The sequence below is a fragment of the Chiloscyllium plagiosum genome, unplaced genomic scaffold (genome assembly GCF_037043375.1).
Source record: "Chiloscyllium plagiosum isolate Xiang-an unplaced genomic scaffold, Cpla_swu_hap1 HiC_scaffold_30, whole genome shotgun sequence".
NCBI lineage: Eukaryota > Metazoa > Chordata > Chondrichthyes > Orectolobiformes > Hemiscylliidae > Chiloscyllium > Chiloscyllium plagiosum.
Window position 1 is genome coordinate 30,477,836 of NW_028270168.1, and position 21,194 is coordinate 30,499,029.

The window sequence follows — 21,194 nt, forward strand, 5'->3', positions numbered from 1 at the left end:
AGCCGCAGGAGATGGGGGAGAAACTAAACGAGTATTTTGCATCAGTATTTACTATGGAAAAGGTCATGGAAGATATAGAATGTAGGGAAATAGATGGTGACACCTTGAAAAATGTCCATATTACAGAGGAAGAAGTGCTGGATGTCTTGAAACGCATAAGTGGATAAATCCCCAGGACCTGATCAGGTGTACCTTTGAACTCTGTGGGAAGCTCAAGAAGTGATTGCTGGACCTCTTGCTGAGATATTTGTATCATTGATAGTCACAGGTGAGGTGCCAAAAGACTGGAGTTGGCTAACATGGTGCCACTATTTAAGAAAGGTAGTAAGCACAAGCCACAGAACTTTAGACCAATGAGCCTGACGTTGGTGGTGGACAAGTTGTTAGAGGGAATCCTGAGGGACAGAGATGTACATGTATTTGGAAAGGCAAGAACTGATTAGGGATAGTCAACATGGCTTTGTGCGTGGGAAATCATGTCTCACAAACTTGATTGTTACCTTCAAAAAACTCAGAGGATTGATGAAGGCAGAGTGGTAGATGTGATCTATATGGACTTCAGTAAGGTGTTTGACAAGTTTCCCCATGGGAGACTGGTTAGCAAGGTTAAATCTCATGGAATATAGGGAGGTGGTGGTGGATGGTTATTTTTCAGACTGGAGGTCTGTGACCAATGAGGTGCCACAAGGATCGGTGCTGGGTCCACTACTTTTCATCATTTACATAAATGATTTGGATGTGAGCATACGAGGTATAGTTAGTAAGTTTGCAGATAACACCAAAATTGGAGGTGTAGTGGACAGCGAAGAAGGTTACCTCTGATTACAACGGGATCTTGATCAGATGAGCCATTTGGGCTGAGAAGTGGCAGATGGAGTTTAATTTTGATAAACGCGAGATGCTACATTTTGGGAAAGCAAACCTTAGCAGGACTTAAATACTTAATGGTAAGGTCCTAGGGAGTGTTGCTGAACAAAGACCTTGGAGTGCAGGTTCATAGCTCCTTGAAAGTGGAGTTGCAGGTGAATAGGATAGAGAAGAAGGCATCTGATATGCTTTCTTTATTGGTAGAGTATTGAGTACAGGGGTTAGGAGGTCATGTTGCGGCTGTACAGGACATTGGTTAGGCCACTTTTGGAATATTGTATGCAATTCCTATCAGATGAATGTTGTGAAACTTGAAAGGGTTCAGAAAAGATTTACAAGGATGTTGCCAGGGTTGGAGGAGTTGAGCTATAGGGAGAGTTTGAATAAGCTAGGGCTGTTTTCCCTGGAACTTCGGAGGCTGAGGGGTGACCTTATAGAGGTTTATAAAGTCATGAGGGGCATGGATAGGGTAAAGGTCTTTTCCCTAGGGTGGGGTAGTTCAGAACTAGAGGGCATAGGTTTAAGCTGAGAGGGGAAAGATTATAAAAGAGACCTAAGGGGCAACCTTTTCACGGCAGAGGGTGGTGCGTGCGTGGAATGGGCTGCCAGAGGAAGTGGTGGAGGTGAGTACAATTGCAACATTTAAAAGGCATCTGGATAGGTATATGAATAGGAAGGGTTTGGAGGGATATGGGACGGGTGCTGGCAGGTGGGACTAGATTGGGTTGGGATATCTAGTCGGCATGGATGGGTTGGACTGAAGGGCCTGTATCCGTGCTGTACATCTGACTCTAATAAGTCAACCCCTTCATCCTAGTGACTCTTTTCTCATACGGAATGTGATGGAATCTGGTACTGAACCAGACTGTTCACAAGCTGGCATCCTGTTTGACCCTGTGCTGAGCTTCCAATGCCATATTTTCTCTATCAAACTGCTCTTTCCACCTCGGTAACATTGCCTATCTTCTTCAGTGCCTCAGCTCATCTGCTTATGGCCTCATGTCCTTCTTATTATAGTAGCACTTTCTAGTCCTGCAGCACTTCTGATTTCTGTGTCATTCTTGTGGACCCCCAATTTTTATTGCTTCACCAATGATGGCCAATCGTTCAGCTGTTCCTGGGTTATAGGTTCTGGATTGATGAAGCCCATTGAGAAGTTTCACAAATTTAAAGGTGCTAAATAAGTATAAGTTTGTTCTATCTTTCGTACTTCATTCTTATTTCAACATAAAAGTAAGGAACATTTTCAGGGAAAGATAGTGTGAACAGCCTTTTGGTACCTTATTTACTTCAAATAAATGATCTTCAATCCACAAGGGATGAAATGTGTAGAAATATTCAAAACCAGACTATTTGACCCTGGGCTGAGCTTTGATTGATTTTAAAATGTGCATATCCTAATACTGAATCTTTTCCTGCACTGGATATCCTTGTGGGTTTTGCTACAGGTGGCACTTGCAACTAACATCAATTCTTTCCATCAGGCTTATTCAATATCTTTTTTCCAATTTAGTTTCTTTATGCCAAAGATCGCCTACGTTGCTTTAACCAACCATCTTCAAATGTGATATCAGAAAATTCGAGGCTTCTATACACATAAACATCAGTCTTGTGCATTGTTACCTTTCTCGTCTTCTGGTGATTTCTTACAGCTGGATGATAGCCAACTCATTTTTGAAGCTGCATTACAGCCACTTAAGTGTTGCAATAGTGATATGTCACTCTTCACATCACAGTGAGGACCTCCCAGCAGGGAGAGTAAACAACCTTGGAATTCTGGCCACAGTGTTAGAGTTGAACTAAACTTGAAAACAAGTTACTCTCACGATGAATATGTAAGAAATAGTATCCACTACATTGTGTTTAACTCAAAGTACCATGACTTAAAAAAATTACCTTTTTTCATTCCAGCACCATTTGTGATATTATCATACTTGATTAGGTTGTCAAACTAAAGTATACTCTAATTACCAATTTTGGAAAGAGCCCTGAAAAACCACAAAAACAATGGTAATATCATGATCTCAGTTCTTTATAGATTGAAAAGAAAGCACAAAGAAACTTTCCTTTGTCTGAATACTGGAAAGACAGTCATTAGTTTCAGCTGGTAATGTGAAGTCCTGCCCTCTAATAGTACTCCCCTCTTGAGTAACTAATTCAGACTCTATTAAGTCACCTGTAAATCATAGTAAGAATGGTAGCCCTGCAGGGAAGCCCCCAGAAATTGTCGATGTTAGCCAGACCTGAGGCTATCAGAGCAGGACAGGACCCAGCATCCTACAGGAGGTGGTCAGGCAGGCAGGTACAAAAGGGTTACTATATTTTGGAGGTGACCCCAATGTACATAAGACACAGCCTTGAATGATGCGCCTTCTGCTTTCTTGCCCTTTTTAAAGGAAACTGTCAACTCGCTGACCCCTGGCCAGCTTTCTTGCCCGCTGACCCCTGGCCAGCATTTTATGGCAGTGGAGGTGAATTGAGGATCTTTGGTGGGCAATAATTGGCCGCTTTAGGGTCTCTGATGGCCTGAAGTCTCTAAATCCAATCTATTATTGTCAACAAAAGACTGCTAAAATTTTGCTTCACTTCCACCACCACCACTAAACACTGATGCTTATGTCACCTTGAGTTGATTTATTTTTCCCAACATCCCCCTTTCCATCTGTCCCAAACTTGGCAATCTATTAAATTTAACCTATTAATAATATGCTGCATGCACGGAGTCTCATTTATCTGTAATTTCTGTTCTTCCTAATCTACACATGGCTCCCTAGTGTGTTGCCTCATCAGATTTATGCATGTCTTGTCTCCAATCTGTTTGTACTCCTCTAGCTTTGTCTTCTGCACTCCTGAATTCTTTAAGTTTTGTCTTCTGTGTATCTTTCCTACCTGTCACTCCTCCAACACATGCTCTCAACCATCAAAAGCTATATTTTGTTAAAACATATTTTAAAACACATCATGCCTAACTCCATCATGGTTTAATATATTCCCTTACTTAACTTATAAAATACCTTGAGATATTTTTCCATATTAGCTGCAGTTGCTCTGAAATACCACTGCCATTCATGTGTTATCTTTCTGAGCCAGGACTAAATCTGATGTTGCCTGGCACTGACCCTCCCCTGCCTTTAATTTATAAGGGCAACTCAGTTGCATGTCCTTTGACTGTTCATCTTCCTAAATCCTATGTAATAGTTGGGTATTGTACTGGGAAAGATTGAAATAAGCAGTGACACCTTAAAAAGCCAATGGTTAAAGATTATAGCCAAAGCAGTTAAGTCATAAACCTTTGGCCAGGCTTAACTCATTTTATGGATATTTGGCTCTGGGATGATTTCATACCATTATTAATGAATGTTTCTAAGTGGATGTATGTAAGAGGCATCCAAATAAGGAAACAGGGAATTGTTAGGCAAAGAAAAAGTGTCTAAACTTTTATTTGATATTTCCTTAAGAGGCATGTGTGTTTTATTCAAGGGGAGATTCAGGTGAATATGTTAGACAACTGGTCAACTATTGGAAAGCGTGAACAAGAAGATAAGTCACAACCAAATGCACAAAAAAGCACTCTCAAATCTTCCAGCTGGAATTACAATGTTGAGAATAAAAAAGAACACAAGTAATTTTGCAACTTTTTAAGATCAGAGTCACTAAAGGCATTTGGAATCAAAATGAGCTTGGAACCTTCTTCCTATGTACGACGTAGTACAGGGTTTTGGGGAACTGTATTACATAGATGAACAGCCAAAGGACGTGCAACTGAGTTGCCCTTGTAAATTAGTCAGTGTTATACATTGAGGAACTGTATGGCAATTTGTTATCCAGTAAAATCTGGATTCAGACTCCTTAGGCACATTCAGAATTTTAATGTTACAGTTGTTTATGTGAGATTGCTAGTTTGCCTGAAAGTTCTGTTTTTCTCATTCTAGGTGGTTGGCAGCATGGATGCTCATCCAAGTCGTTACTGTGCCACAGTTCGTGTGCAGCGACCCCGTCAGGAAATAATTGAAGACCTTTCCTACATGGTTCGAGAACTTCTGATCCAATTTTACAAATCTACTCGCTTCAAGCCAACAAGGATTATCTTCTATAGAGATGGCGTTCCTGAAGGACAGTTACCACAGGTAAATTGCACTCGTTTACTGAAATGAACACCCAAAATGGCTATAAGTAGTGCTCGTCCATTAATGTTCAGATGTACTGGGTTACTTTGTTGGAATTTAATATGAGCAAAAGTGAAATGGAGAAACAAACAAAAGTGAAAATTGGTTTAGTTTGTCTATCAGTTGTTCTCCTTTAGTATCCTGCTTTGCACATTGTCCTTTGAGTAGGGGTGCAGGCTTGGGATAGATGTGATCTGAAAATTGCTAGTGAACTGTAGATCAAATGTGGTCACTTGGACATTGCAGCCTGTACTTAATTCAACTGCGTAATGAAAAGTATAGCTGCTCCCTGTACTTTTATTATTCATTTTGCAAAGATGTTTCTACTTCACAGTTTTGTTCCCATTATCACAAAACCGCACAATTTTAACTTATAAACAATGTGAAACCTTTTTCAGATACTACACTACGAGCTCCTGGCTATTCGTGATGCCTGTATCAAACTGGAAAAAGATTATCAACCTGGAATTACCTATATTGTTGTCCAAAAACGGCATCACACACGGCTCTTCTGTGCTGATAAGAGTGAGAGGGTAGGAGATGATTTCAATAGAGCTATTGATGAATCTATAGTTGGTGTTTCACTTTTTCCCCCTCTTCCATTTCATGACTTCTATCCCCATCACCGTGTTGCTCCCACCACCGCTGAAGGTATTGTTTCTTGTTCAATACATCAAATCGATGTAGCTGGCTTTCAGTGTTGAAGTTTCACATATAAGCTCAGACAGTGAGTGCTTGCACATTACTTGACTGTGAAGGCGAAGGGCAAGAATGATCCTATCCATGTAAATAAATTTTTGGATAGAGTTCAGAATTATTAGTTCACTGAAGTTTTCCCCTTCTATGTGCTGCGTGACAATGATGTTTTTTGCTCCTGCTGCCACTCTGGATAAGGTCAACTAAATTCAGCCTTGTTTGGATGCCTATACCGTATAGTGCTGCATTTACTAAAGGGAAACGTGCTTTTAAAAAAAAAACCTTAATCCATGACCAACCAAATTAAAGGAAGATGTGTCCGATTTAATGGGGAATACCTGTACTGGTAACTTCTGGGAAACTTATGGACTTTATTTGATGAGAAATTTGTGTTGTGGTCACCACTAAATCAGGGTAAACTTTAGGATAAAATTAAGTCTGCAAAGTATATGACAATTTGGTGGCTATTTCTGACTGTATTAATCATTCTATATGTGCTTGAAAAGAGAAAATCTTACTGATTTGATTTCATCTACCAACTTGAAATATAAATCCCGCTGTTAAAATTGTGCTGGAATTGAGGTGAGAAATAAAGAAATTGGACCCATATAAATGTAATATCTTCAATATTAATAACCAAATATTAATATCTACAATCCACCTATTGGATTTGTGTGTTTGTTAGTCTCCAGATGTCACTGGTATGTATATGATGTGCAGTCATTGCCTGAGCTTACAGGTGAAGCAAAGCTACTTTAATAAGGCACCAAAAGGCCCCTACACCAGTTTAATACATTGAGCAAACATAAACATGAGAACTAATATCACCTAAACATATAATCTTGTTTCAGTGCATGCAAAACGTTATGATGCGCTTAGAACTACTAAGCAATGGGCCAATATGAAATCTTTACACATGACAAAATGTTCATTTGTTATTTTCTTCAAAGTAGTGTATTTTCTTTTTCTTTTGCCAGATTGGAAAAAGTGGGAACATACCAGCAGGGACAACAGTTGATACCAATATCACCCACCCATTTGAATTTGATTTCTACCTTTGCAGTCATGCTGGGATTCAGGTCTGTTTGGTAACTTGTGACCATTACAGTAGCAGAGAGTCAAGGGTGGTTGCTATACATTAGCTCCTGCATTACCGTTGAATAATACTGGAGCTGCTCAGCTGATAGCTTATTCTTCCCATTAAGGCACCTCCCCTCTGGGGAGCTGGTACTAATTTATTTTAAGGTCAGTTACAGGTTAATTGTTGATGATGGGGAGCTTTATAGATTGGCAGATTCAATTGAATTGACAAACTTCAGTTACAAAGAGAAATTAATAAATAGCATGAAATAGATGCCTTTGCTTTTTAGATGGATGAAAGAAAAGAAGAAAGCAAACAAGGAGGGAAATTTCTAGGACACTGGTAGTATTGCCTAAATTGCTTGCTAAATTTAAATGCACACTTATAGATTCACCCCTGGATAATCAGGCCTCAGATTCTTCTGCCAAGCGTCGGTTCCACACCCAGTTATCTTGATGTATGTTTGTTGACTGGTTCCAACTCCATCTTTGGATAGAGGTTGTACAACAAAACCCATATCAAAAAAGCAAGAGTTTAAGGAGCAGGAAGATCATGAAAGTTCGCCTACAGTTTGGAAGGACTAACAAATGAAAGCGGAAGGGTAATAGTGTTGGTAAAACGAGAAAAACTATAACAAGGAGTGAGTTGATTTAAACTGCAGGAGTGTTTTAAGCTGCAATGCAATATCATGCGCTCTCATACCTTTTTTTAGTCCACCCACAATAATCAGTATATTTAAAGATCTCTGTCTCCCTTTATGCCATTTAAGGACTTATTCTTTGAAGGATCGTTGGATTGAATGCAATGTGAAGACTGTTGATGCTGTTTGACAGTTAGACATACCCCAGTTTGAAAAACAAATTTTGGTTCAATACATTGTAATAAAGAAAATGGTACAGAAAGAGAATTGTCAATTGCACAATAGGTTTAGTTTCAATGTATTGCAAAGGGAACAGAGATGTGAAATGTTATCAAAAAAGAAATTGCATTTTGAAGAAGTTTTCTTTCTCCCTGCCTGAATTTTGATAAACAGTCAATGATTTTGGAGATCACAGTCTAAATTTAATATCTTAGTTCAGTAATCGAACAAATCTATTAACAGATATGATACATGTAGTTTTGGGAATGTAATTTTTTTTCAGTGACAGGTTTTCAGATGCAGTACTTAGCTTCATAAATATTAAGATACTATTCCTATTATTAGTAATATTGTAGTTTTCTCTCCAGTTATATGGTTAGCACTATCTAGATTCAGTATTGTCCTGGATCTTTCCTAGCTTATTAACCCTGCTGAATTGGCGAGATAGATCTAGACAACTTATTTGAATCATTATCCATGCTGACGTGTTTTCTGTCTGTCAGGAAGCATCATCAACTCGTCTAGTATCCTGCGCTGATGTTACAATTAAGGTTTGGCAGATTGTATTTATATTATAGGATCAAAGAGAAGAGTGAGGATGTTAAAAACCTTTCCAAACTTTGGGAAATAGTTTGTATTTTCTTAGGATGTAGGTAATAAAAAGATTTTAGTCAGTTTAAGTATGAGACAAGGTGGCTGAGTAGTGGAATTAAGCTTATTGAACTTTACAAATATTTGTTCAATTCAGTAATGGAGAAGAGGTAAAGTTGAGTTTTCATTCTCAGTACTATTCTCTAAATTTCATCCCTTATGACTACAGGGCACCAGCAGACCTTCACATTATTATGTATTATGGGATGATAATCGATTCACTGCAGATGAGCTTCAGATCTTGACCTATCAGCTGTGTCACACCTACGTGCGGTGCACACGTTCTGTCTCTATTCCAGCACCAGCCTATTATGCCAGATTGGTGGCATTCAGGGCAAGATATCACTTGGTGGACAAGGAACATGATAGGTAAGAAAATTGTCTGAATATTTACGTAAAGTTAATTTGCTGGCTTATAAATAACTTTGGGCTTCTGCATTGGATAGTGTAAGGAAGTGGTGAAGAAAGACTGTTTTTATAAACTAGCTATTATTATCTTTTATTGTGGAGGTGCAGAGCCTGCATATTACTTAGATAAGCAACTTGGTCTGTGGTGTTCAGCATACATTCTTTTTAAAAATTTATTTATAGGATTTGGATGTCACTGACTAGGCCAGCATTTATCATCTATCTCAGATTGCTCTTGAGAGGTTGTTGCTGAGTTGCCTCCTTGAACTGCTCCATTCTGTGGGAGCTATATACAGCCAGAGCTATTATGATAGGGACTTTCAGGATTTTAACCTAGCAATGATGATGGAATGGTAATTCTAGTTCCATATCCAGATGGTGTGTGGCATAGAGGGGAACTTTAAGGTGGTGCTACTTCCATCCATCTGCTACTCTTATCCTTCACTGTGATGTTGAATGGTGTTATCAAAGAAGCTTTAAGTTGCTGACTTGCATCTCCTGGGTAATAGACTGCTGCCACTGTGCATCAGTGATGGAGGAAATGAATGCTGAAGATGGTGTGCCAATCAAGTTGGCTGATTTTTCCTAGATATATTGAACTTTGTGTTGTTGGAGCTCCAGCAAGTGGAGTTTGTTTGATCACAACTCTGATTTGTGCTGTGTAGGTGGTGGTAGGCTTTGATGAGGTGAGTTGTGAGCTGCAGAACTTATAGCCTCAGTTTAGTCTCTGGCTAACTGTAACCTTCAGGACGCTGATAGTGGGGGAATCGGCAATGGTAATGCTATGAATGTCAAGGGAAGGTGGTTAGATTCTCCCTAGTTGGAGAAGGTTATGGCCTAGCATGTGTAGTACAAATATTAGTTGCGGGTTTTCAGGCAAGCACATGAACTAAAGCATCGATTACTGTACCTCAGAGCACGTTTGACATTTTCTATTAATAATAGACAAGAAAATGAATTTATCATAATAGTTAATGCAAATTATTTTAAACTTGAACACGAGAGAATTTGTGCATATTGTGGTTGTAATTGGGTGTGACAATTTCCACAGAAATTGTTTGTTAGTCTGTCTTGGGAATTTGTACTCTCCTTCATTCAGTAAACGATGACTCAGCCTTCCTCACACAAACACAGCTGCATTCTTCTAACATCTGCAGAGGATCCTCAATTATGCAGATGCGATGGGGGGACACTATTTCGTTCGGATAATTGATTATTTGGTTAATTGAATCAGTGCCTCTCCTCTGGGGCTCAGAATTTTCTGGTTTCCTTTTTCCTCTCTCTGTCTCAGGGCTTGTTTCTGAGCAGACACACCTTTTGTGTGTAAGGGACCTGCAGCATTGCTGAAGCCTCCCACCTCCTGCCTCAATCAGTTCAAAGGGATTCACACAGCAAGCATTTGGTAAGTCCGCTCCCCGTTCAGGAGACTAGGCAGCAGCACTCTGCGTGTGAGACTCTGTCCCCTCACCACCACCCCCAACCCTGTCTACCCCTGCCCCCCCCCCCCCCCCTCCCCTCCCAACACTGCACCCCCATCCAACACCATGCCCTGCTCTCCCCCTCAACCGACAGCACTCCATCCAGCCCACACTACCCCCGGGGCAGCCGGACTGGACAATAACAATAAGACTGCTGCTGCTTTTTGAGTGGGGGGGTGGGGGGTGAGCCAGTCTCAAAATAGTGCGTATGCATGCCACACACACACACACCACTTTTCACCACAACTTTTTGACAATGTTGGAGAGATTATCTGAGAAATGGGGCAGTTTAGGATACACCCTTGTGTAGAACTCCAGGAGAAAAGTGTGGGGAGAGAGAGAGCACACTGATGGTCAAGTCATTTGGAGATGGTGCCTGGGCTGCCATCGATGTCCAGGTCTGTTCTTGGCAGCATTTCTGAAGGCGGGTTCGTTTTTAATCATTGTAAACAAATGACGCAAACAGTGTTGAAACACCTCTTTGATGTAATGTTTCAATTGGGACCTTGAGATCTTCTTCAGATAACCCAAAATTCGGATAATTGATATTCGGATAATAGAGGTTCCTCTGCTTATAGTCATCTATAGTTTACATTAAAAATGTCAATTGAATTTACCAATCAGTTGAACTTTCATGTGAACATGCTTTCATTGTTGATTGATATCGATCTTCTGATACATCACCAGTTTGATTGTTTTCTCTTTTAAATGACTAAACAGATTTATTATGAAGCCCTGAGGCACTCGCATTTGTGAAAATCAACATACAAAGTGCATTGAGTACATTTAACAAGGGGAAAAAAGTCTGTCACCTCTTCAGATAAGCCAAATTACTGTGACACAATCAAAGAGACATTATTCATGACTTTTGTTAAAACTGATTCAGTGTCTGGGACTAACAGTAAATTTAATTGGATTAAGTCACACCTATTGCATGAAAAGTGATAACATATTTAAGAACTTCACAAGAATAGGAAATTGATGTTAAATTATAATTTGAGGGCAGATGGATGAAAAATGCTGAAGACAATTTTAAGAAGTTTGCTACAGGGCTGAAGGTGATGGAAGTTTTTACAATGTAAAGCTAGTAATAGGGCACACCCCCCCTACAACCCACCCTCCCATCCTGGCACCTTCCCCTGCCACCGCAGGAACTGTAAAACCTGCACCCACACTTCCTCCATCACCTCTATCCAAGCCCCTAAAGGAGCCTTCCACATCCATCAAAGTTTTACCTGCACATCCACTAATATCATTTATTGTATCCGTTGCTCCCGATGCAGTCTCCTCTACATTGGGGAGACTGGGCGCCGCCTAGCAGAGCACTTTAGGGAACATCTCCGGGACACCCACACCAATCAACCACACCGCCCCGTGGCCCAACATTTCAACTCCCCCTCCCACTCTGCCGAGGACATGGAGGTACTGGGCCTCCTTCACCGCCGTTCCCTCACCACCAGACGACTGGAGGAAGAACGCCTCATCTTCCGCCTCGGAACACTTCAACCCCAGGGCATCAATGTGGACTTCAACAGTTTTCCTCATTTCCCCTTCCCCCACCTCACCCTAGTTCCAAATTTCCAGCTTAGCACTGTCCCCATGACTTGTCCTACCTGCCTATCTCCTTTTCCACCTATCCACTCCACCCTCTCCTCCCTGACCTATCACCTTCATCCCCTCCCCCACTCACCTATTGTACTCTATGCTACTTTCTCCCCACCCCCACCCTCCTCTAGCTTATCTCTCCACGCTTCAGGCTCTCTGCCTTTATTCCTGATGAAGGGCTTTTGCCCGAAACGTCGATTTTTGCTGCTCCTTGGATGCTGCCTGAACTGCTGTGCTCTTCCAGCACCACTAATCCAGAATCTGGTTTCCAGCATCTGCAGTCATTGTTTTTACTTCAAAGAAGGGAAATTGGCTACCAACACCAGTATAAATGGCGCTTACTGTGGATTGTCATGTTGTAATGGAGAGGGTTCTATGTAGAATACAATAAGGGAAGTGATATTAATTATTGTAAGAGTTTATTATTCCAGAGTATTCCTGTCGCTATGGATTGTAAAGCAACTTCCAGAATGGTACTAATATGTGTATTACATGTGGAAAATATAAAGGTTGGCTTGGAGATAGATAGAATTCTTCCTTTAATTTTTAAAGTGACCAAAAAAAATATGAAAATCATATCTGTAGTGATAGTATCTTGAGACTAATAGAGGAACATTCAACTAAACTATTTTTAAAGGCTTCTTTTAAACTCTTTTGCATGGGAAGTGGGCATTTATTTTGCTAATCCACTATTTACTGCCCATCTATAATTGTCCTTGAGAAGTTGGGAAGCTGGTGGTGAACTATTATTTGGAACTGCTGCAATCTGTGGTGTGGATACACTGCTCTTGTAGCCACAGTATTTATATGGCTGGTGGTCCAGTTAGGTTTCTGTTAGTGGTAGCCACCACCCAGGATATGGGCTGTTTCAGCAATGACTATGCCTTTAAATGTCATGGGTAGGTGGCTAAATTCTCCCATTCTGGGATATGGTTACTGCTTGCCACCTGTAATGCTCTAAATGTTGCTTGCCACTTAAATCTAGTTTAGGCCTATATTTCTGCCCTTGAGAGCAATCAGTGACTTTGATGTATGATAATTATGTCTGGTCACAATTGGCTCAGCTCATTGAGCATCTGTTCCTCGAGTTTACATCCTTCAGACTGATTAAAAAGAGGGGATCTGTTTCCAGGATCATTCCCGCCTCAGGCGACTGACTGTGTGGAGTTTGCACGTTCTCCCCGTGTCTGCGTGGGTTTCCTCCGGGTGCTCCGGTTTCCTCCCACAGTCCAAAGATATGCAGGTCAGGTGAATTGGCCATGCTAAATTGCCCATAGTGTTAGGTAAGGGGTAAATGTAGGGGTATGGGTGGGTTGCGCTTCGGCGGGGCGGTGTGGACTTGTTGGGCCGAAGGGCCTGTTTCCACACTGTAAGTAATCTAAAAAAAACAATGATTGTTCTCTGGGAATGAGGGCATCAAAAATGATGAAGGAATAAGCTGAGCAATCAACAGCTATAGAATTATTGTGACAAATTGAGCCCAAAAGCAATTGGAATTTCAAGAATGCACTGCAGAATATGGTGGGGAAGATTTTTCCAGGGGTATTTGAGATAGTTTAAAAAAAATTTAATTTCAATTTTATTCTTTCAAATCACCATCTTCCAGATATAGCACAAGTGCTTTTAAAAAAAATTAAAGTACCCTGGCCCCAAATAGCATTCATTTCAACCTGCTCTAACTGTTATTATTCCTAATTGGCAACCTGTTGTTAGTAAAAAAAAAAATTGTAATTGCCCACTATGTTTGTTTTTTTTTACAGTGGAGAAGGCAGCCATATCTCTGGACAGAGTAATGGACGGGATCCCCAGGCACTTGCTAAAGCCGTCCAGGTTCACCAAGACACCTTACGCACAATGTACTTTGCTTAGCTGTGTGGTAGTTTAGTCACCTCAACCTGCCAGCCTTCTGGACCAGAAGCAGCCATACATAAACATTTGAGTATCTTCCACTGACTATGCCTTGGAGGTTGGAAAAGGTCAACATATATTTTACAATGAGTAGCTAATGAACTACAAATGGACAGGGAAAGATTGACCAGAAAAATTATCGAATAGGTCAAAACTATTCCTCATGAAGAAAACAGATTTCATGTTCAAGTTTTATTTTTTACTTGTTTATGCAATATATTGAAAACTTTTTAATGGAAATGTTCACCACTGCCAAACTCCTGTTTGTTTTTTTAATAACACATATGGATAAAAGAAAATGGTTGATGAGCAACCACTTCAAAGGACATCATTCAAGAGATGAGAAATCCCAACTGTCCAAAAGCTGAACTTTTCAATTTAGTGCCTGGACTTAATTATTTGAATTTGCCGATCTGTAAACTTGCCAGAGTTCTTTTCATGCATATGCTGAAGTTGGCACCAAAACATATCAATAGTTCTCAACCTAATTATGTTCTTTGATGTCTCATTCTTTGCTGTTCCTCGGAGTTTCATTTTGACAAGTGCAGAAAGTTTGTGTAGTTACACAATCTAAAATGTTATCACGGTCACGTTCCAAAGTCTGGATTTTGAAAGTTATGAATTTATGGAGGGGAAAAAATGAAGTTCTGGTTGAGGTAGTAAAAGAGAATCTCTTGTAAATTTTTTTTTAATGTTATGATAAGAACCTTAAAGCATTGTGATGGCTGCACATCTTTGTACTGATATTGTAAGCCACTCTTGCTCAACCTAGAAAAGGGATGAAAATGGCAGCAAGGAAATAAGTAGAATATAGATAATCAGATTTAGCAGACAGTTAAATGAATAAAAAAGAACTGGGGTATTTTGAAACTTGCTGTTCTTTGAATATTCTTCAGCTGTCTAGCAAAAGAATTGCACACCAGTGAACACTGGCTGTAATTCCCACTAATTATTTTGGGCATGGATGTAGATTAACAAAAAGCTTAATTTTATATTTTTTGAAGGAGGCATTAAAGATTGGAGGAACATCAGAAAAATGCTCAAACTGAATTGGTACTTTGTTTTAAAAGCTTTGCTTAACCTTCATTTGGATTTGAAGCTTCTTAGTTTCCTTTTCCATACCCACTTTTTTTATACTCTAGATCAGTGCCAGGAAATTGAGAATTTTCCAGATAATTCTGGAACCATCCCATGTCAGCATAAAACATTGGGCAAATATCATAAATAATGATGCACTACTAAAGCTTCCTGCACGGTTTCCCGGTTCTACAGATTGTATTTCTTAAACTGATCATACTGTGAAACTGTCAAATAGGTTGGTGATCAGATATGTCCACTGAGCACTAAATTGGAACTGGCCAAAACTTGGGTTCATATTAATGCACACAAGTTCCAGAGAATGCATGTTCTAGCTTGCTGCACAGCTCAATTCTATAAATAGATTTTAAAATAAGGTTGCAAAGACTAATAGCCTGGTCCTTGCAAGATAATAAAGATTTACTCAGCATATTGGGGAGTAATTTTATATTCACAAATTTTGCACTGGAATTAAACAAATCTAGAACAAGTCAGCTGACATTCCTGTCAATAACACTAAATTTCATGAATACAATGCACTACAAACAGACAGTAAATACAAGTAACAAAATATAATACAAATGGAACCAGTGGGAAGAAACCACTAGAAATGCATTAAGATGCATTTGACAGTATGATTTTTACTTGAATTTCCAAGTTTTTTGGAGCTTTCATTGTCCCTTCAATCTACACTCGTCCTTTTAAGATACCTTGTTGGAATATGGTGAAATGGCTCTAGCTGCTGTTTAATCTCATGCAAGGCATCTTTGATTGATTATCAGTTTAGAGAGAAAGTGTATAGCTAAAAACTTTGAATATCCAAGCATGAAGGCCTGCAGAATCCCACACTTGCCCTCTTTGTCATCTCACTTTGTAGCAGAGATCACTCCACAGCAGTTGAGAGAGAGACCCTGGCTAATTTGAAATCCCATAACTCTGCACAATCTAAGAATTAAACAGAAGATCATGCAGCCTTTCAGGGATAGTTACAGCCTACTTTTATCAGCTGTCATGGAAGAATTTTGTCCATTTTAAAACTCCATTTGAAACAAGTGCACCAAAGCTAATTGTAGTGTTTTAGGAATAGTTTAAAATTGGCATCCACGAGAAGATGATCACCAGTTACACCACCTCAACTTGCTGCTGGTTCTAGTCTTTTATACCTGAACATCAGCGTTTATGTTAGTGATACTGATGTTTCCACTCTGCATGCTACTCAGTGTGGTTTGTTTTCTCTGCTTATTATTTGTCAGCTCACATCTAGAAAAGTTTTCTAATGAATGAACTCTAGCTAAAGTTTATTTTGGATCTGTAGGAACAGGTTGGCAGCTGATATAGTGAAAAACACAGAGGACCAAATAAGACTGACCAGTGACAAGAGTTGGGTTTTATCTTCAAGTAGAAAGTGAAAGCTGAAAATTGTTAATCACCTATGTCTAATGTGCTTAAAAATAATTCTGTAAACTTTATTTTTTAAAACTACCTTTGTGAAGATTATACAAAAATGTATGCGCAAGTGGCTCAGGAGTCACAGGATGTTCTTTGTGCCTATCTGATACTTGGCTGCATAGGAAGATAAAAATCGAAGAGAATCAAGCAGAGCTGTTTTTCCCCCCAGTTATCTATTGGAGATGGGCACTTTTAGAAGTCTGAAATTGCTTGTTTATCCTCTTGATCCAAAGCAGAATGCATAAAAAGGAAAGCAAATTAACTTTTAAAATGCACACTATTAATTCTCTATTTTGTCAAATTCTGAAAGTATAATAAAAGAAATAATGAACAGTGTACAGGGGTCAATGGCTAGGCCCTCCCTTAATCCTGGTTGATTATCTCTTTGGCAAGTTTAGACTAAGAAATACTTCCCTATTTTGTAGGAAAAGGTTCCAAGCTTCTTGAATGACACACAATGAATAGCTAAATCCCAGATTCAGTCTTTGGTCTTTGTTGAATTACCTGATTGATTGGAATTTATACTTTAGGTCACTAACCACCAATATTTGCTGGAAATGAGGTGTAAGCCCTTCACAGTTAAAATAATCTAAAGGGTGAAGAGCAAAAGTTAAACAATATTCAAGTGAATACTTGGAAACATCCACAATTTGACACTAAAACGGATTCTCACCATTTGGTGAGCTGATAATTCAGTAATTCTGGGGCTCAGACTTATTTTTTTCCCCAGGACAATATCAGCCATTACTGTGGTTTTTAAAAAAATGTTAGAGTCAGTTAAGGCAATTGTCTTGGTGCTGAGAGTTATGCTCAAGTATTTACAGAGGCAGAGTGGTTTATTTTCTTACACTGAACCAATATACTGAAGTTAACTCTATTTATAATTTTCTATGTTCCTTTTCCTCAATGCACAAGTGTTTTTAAAGAAATAAAAAAAAGTGATTTGAAGAAACTTCTCAAAGTAATTTTATTCAGAACATCCCAGAATAAACATCCATTTTCACTGAAGAGAACAGCAATAAAAAGTTAAATTAAGATGCATCAACTCAAAAATGGAAAAAAAAAGTGTATCTTAACCATCTATCAAACAATGTTTTTCAGTAGTTTGGCTACTTGTGCACACTTGCACTTAGGCTGGAATATACTGCCATATTGTGCCAAAAGTGGTTTGTGTCTCAACACGATAATTCAAGGTGACACTAGTTAACATTTCTGATCAATCATATTACTAAGAAATGGAAACCAAAATCATGCAGCAGATTCAAGCCTTATGCAGAATACAATATATAGCAAAGATAGGACAGCCTGATCAGTTATGCTGTTAAGTTTCTACAATGAAAATGCTTAAGACTTGTATTGCATCCGATGGTTTAGATTTTACAATTGTAATATTGATGTAACTTCTTAATTTGAATGGGTGATTGGAAAAAAATGCTCAAAATTGTCAATCAAGTGGCGATATCTTTCTTTCCCTCTTGCAGGAATTCTGGTAGCTTACTGCAGTCCGAAGGCCAAGTTCTGAGGAAGGGTCAGTTGACCTTAAACATTAACCGAATTCTCTCCACAGATGCTGCGACACCTGTGGAGCTTTTCCAACAATTTGTTTTTGTTTAAGACTTTTAAGGCTCTTTTACAAGTTCTTAAAAGCATAAAGCAATAATGATGCTATCGAAGTGAAGCGGAGAAACCTCGACTGCATTATTTTGAGCTATTTCTTCATCTGTTAAACCATACCAACGAGTAGGACTGGGCCATTCAATCCTTCGAACATGCTTCACCATTCAATAAGATCATGGCTGAACTGATTCTAACTTAGGTGTGCATTCCTGCCTGTCCAGAATAACCTTTCACCTTAAGAATGTTTTAAGGCAGAGGGCACAGCTCATTAAAGGACTGTTTCCACCACCCTTGAGGAAGACAGTCTCAAAGACTCAACTTTCTGAGAAATAAATCTAGGTTTAAATAGTCAATTCCTTATTTGTAGACAGTGACCCCTAGTTCCAGGTTCTCCCATAAGAAAAGTCCTCTCTATATCTACCTGTCCAGACCCCTTGCGATCTTGTTCCAATCATTTAATTATACTCTAAAATCCAGCAGATACAAACCTTGCCCGTCAAACCTTTCCTCATAAGCTAACCGACTCATTAGAAGCGTTAAACTGAATGATCTTTATCACAAGGAGAATTGAATAAAGAAGGAAGAGCAATGTAAATGCCTTATGTAAAAGTAGTTATATTGTCATAAGTTAACACATTTACATCTGTCTTCAAATTGAATATTGTACATAGTACTCCCGATGTAGTTTCACCAATGCCCTGTATAATTGAAGCATAACCTTCCTGCTCTTTATTCAATTCTCCCTGTGATAAAGTTCATTCTATACACTTTCCTAATTGCTGTTTTGAAGAATTCTGCTCTTTGCAAGTATTCAAATATATATATGCATATTACATTATGAAACTTACATTCTAAGATCAATAAAAGGATTCCACCTAAGAACTAGAAGGAGAATGCAGAAGAGATTTACTTGTAAATTTACATGAATGATTAAGGATGGGGGTAGACGGGAAAGATTAGGATTTCCTTTGAGAAAAGCCTAGGAGAGATCTGGTAAAAGGTTTTCAAAGATATCAGGGGCCTGCATATAGAAGCTTCCTGCACAAAATGATCAAGAACAAAAGGAAACAGGTTTAAGGTGATTTGCAAAAGAATGTGGAGTGAGAGAAAAAAAAACATCAGCGGTTGAGGTCTGTAATACTCTGTTTGAAGTTTGGTTTAGGCATTTTCAGTAAAGGTATGCAACAGGGCATTGGATGACTATTTATTAAAAAAAGGATATGGAGAGAGAAGACAGGAGGAAGCCACCTACTTAATGCTACTTTGAAAAGTGTGGTTTGCGTTTGTGTTGGGAAAGATGTAGCAATGCATTGACACGGAACAGCATAGACTAATTTAAACAATTCAAGATTTTAGTAACTGCTACATTGATACATCCCTCAAGTTTCATACTAACTGCTGTATAATCAGAAATGAAGTTATCTTTTATACTGAATCTTTAGATTCTATGTGGACTTCTTTTATATTTTATTATAGACAAAGCATGCTTAATATTAAAAATGTAAAATGAGGGTTATGTATAGACTTTAAGTTGGGAGGATATAGGAGTATTTAGCAAAGCATTTGGAATCTTGGAGTTTGTAAATGGATTGCAAATGCTGGGACGTTTTCCAGAATCTTTATAAAGCTTTGGTTAGATGGCAACTAGAGAATCACACACAATTTTGATCACTACACTTCTAAAATAATGAGGGCACCTGGAGGGTGTTGATGAAATTTATCACAATGGTTCCAAGGATGTGTAGTTTTAGCAATGAGGTTAATTTGGACAAGCTATGTTTTTCTTCAAACAGATGAGGAGATTTGATAGAGAATGAACAGGGAATAGCACTGATTCAGATTGCTCATACACAATGCCAGCATGGATTTGGTGAGCTTTGATAGCTTACTGTGCTATAATGACCGATTCTATGACCGTCACGGAGGGTGCTGCTCTGTTCGTACATTGGGGGGACCTTGAAATGCGTAAAGGTGGATAAATCCCCAGGACCTGATCAGGTCTCTGTGGGAAGCTAGGGAAGTGATTGCTGGGCCTCTTACTGAGATATTTGTATCATCAATAGTCTCAGGTGAGGTACAAGAAGACCTGAGGTTGGCTAGCGTGGTGCCACTGTTTTTAAAAAAGTGGTAAGGACAAGCCAGGGAACTACAGAGCAGTGAACCTGACGTCGGTGGTGGGCAAGTTGTTGGAGGAAATCCTGAGAGACAGGATGTACATGTATTTGGAAAGGCAAGGACTGATTAGGAATGTCAACATGGCTTTATGCGTGGGAAATCATGTTTCGCAAACTTGAATGAGTTTTTTGAAGTAATAACAAAGAGGATTGATGAGAGCAGAGCAGTAGGTGTGATCTATATGGACTTCAGTAAGGCATTCGACAAGGTTCCCCATGGGAGACTGGTTAGCAAGGTTAGATCTCCTGGAATACAGGGAGAACTAGCCATTTGGATACAGAACTGGCTCAAAGGTAGAAGACAGAGGGTGGTGGTGGAGGGTTTTTCAGATTTCCTCTGCTCTGCGTAGTTCCTGTGCTGCAGTGTGTAGTGCCTCGTTGAAATAATGTTCTGATGCAGTTTTGTTTGTGGATGTTGAGATGATTGCTTGTGTAGTTCAATATTTGGTTTGTAGGTGGTGTTTTCCTGTAGACGCTGGTTTGAAGATCCCCATTGGCTGTTCACTCAGACATCTAGGAATGGCAGTTTGTTGTTGTTTTCTTCCTCTTTAGTGATTTCTCAGCAACAAATCCAAACAAGCAGACAAAACATGTCCAGAAACCCTAGCCACTCTCTCCTACATCAAAGACATTTCTGAAATGATTGCCAGACTACTCAGACCCCTTGGCATCATGGTGGCCCACAAACTCACCACCAAACTAAGACAGCAGCTAATGAACTTGAAAGACCCTATACAGACAAGAAGCAAAACTAATATCATTTACAAAATACAGTGCAAGGACTATAACAAACTCTACATTGGACAAACAGAAAGAAAACGAGCCACCAGGATACATGAACATCAACTAGCCACAAAATGACATGACCCTCTCTCACTGGTATCCTTACATTCAGATAAGAAAGGACACTACTTCAACTGGGACAACACATCCATCCTTAGGACAAGCCAAACAGAGACATGCACGAGAATTCCTAGAAGCATGACATTCCAACCCGGAACTCTATCAACAAACACAATGACCCGGACCCCATTTACTACCCCCTGAGAAAAGGAAACATCACCAACCTAAGGAAATCCAAACATATAAATAGAAAGCAGGAAACACCAGCAGTGCTTCATCTGGAGGCTCACTGAAGATGTTATCTGGTACGTCAAA

General features: G+C 39.4%; 1 protein-coding gene and 1 long non-coding RNA gene across 4 annotated transcripts in view; one reads left to right on the forward strand and one right to left on the reverse strand.

The window, feature by feature from the left end:
• LOC122563675 (protein argonaute-1) overlaps positions 1-17,197 on the forward strand; it is a 117,906-nt gene extending 100,709 nt beyond the window's left edge. The window contains exons 15-19 of the mRNA XM_043717729.2: positions 4,800-4,994; positions 5,432-5,566; positions 6,707-6,808; positions 8,490-8,689; positions 13,572-17,197. Of these exons, the coding sequence (XP_043573664.1) occupies positions 4,800-4,994; positions 5,432-5,566; positions 6,707-6,808; positions 8,490-8,689; positions 13,572-13,680 (741 nt within the window). The 3' untranslated portion in view covers positions 13,681-17,197. The remainder of the gene's footprint in view (positions 1-4,799; positions 4,995-5,431; positions 5,567-6,706; positions 6,809-8,489; positions 8,690-13,571) is intronic.
• The window catches only part of LOC122563676 (uncharacterized), a 94,108-nt gene that overhangs the window by 64,181 nt on the left and 8,733 nt on the right, over positions 1-21,194 (reverse strand). The gene's annotated exons all lie outside the window — the stretch shown is intronic.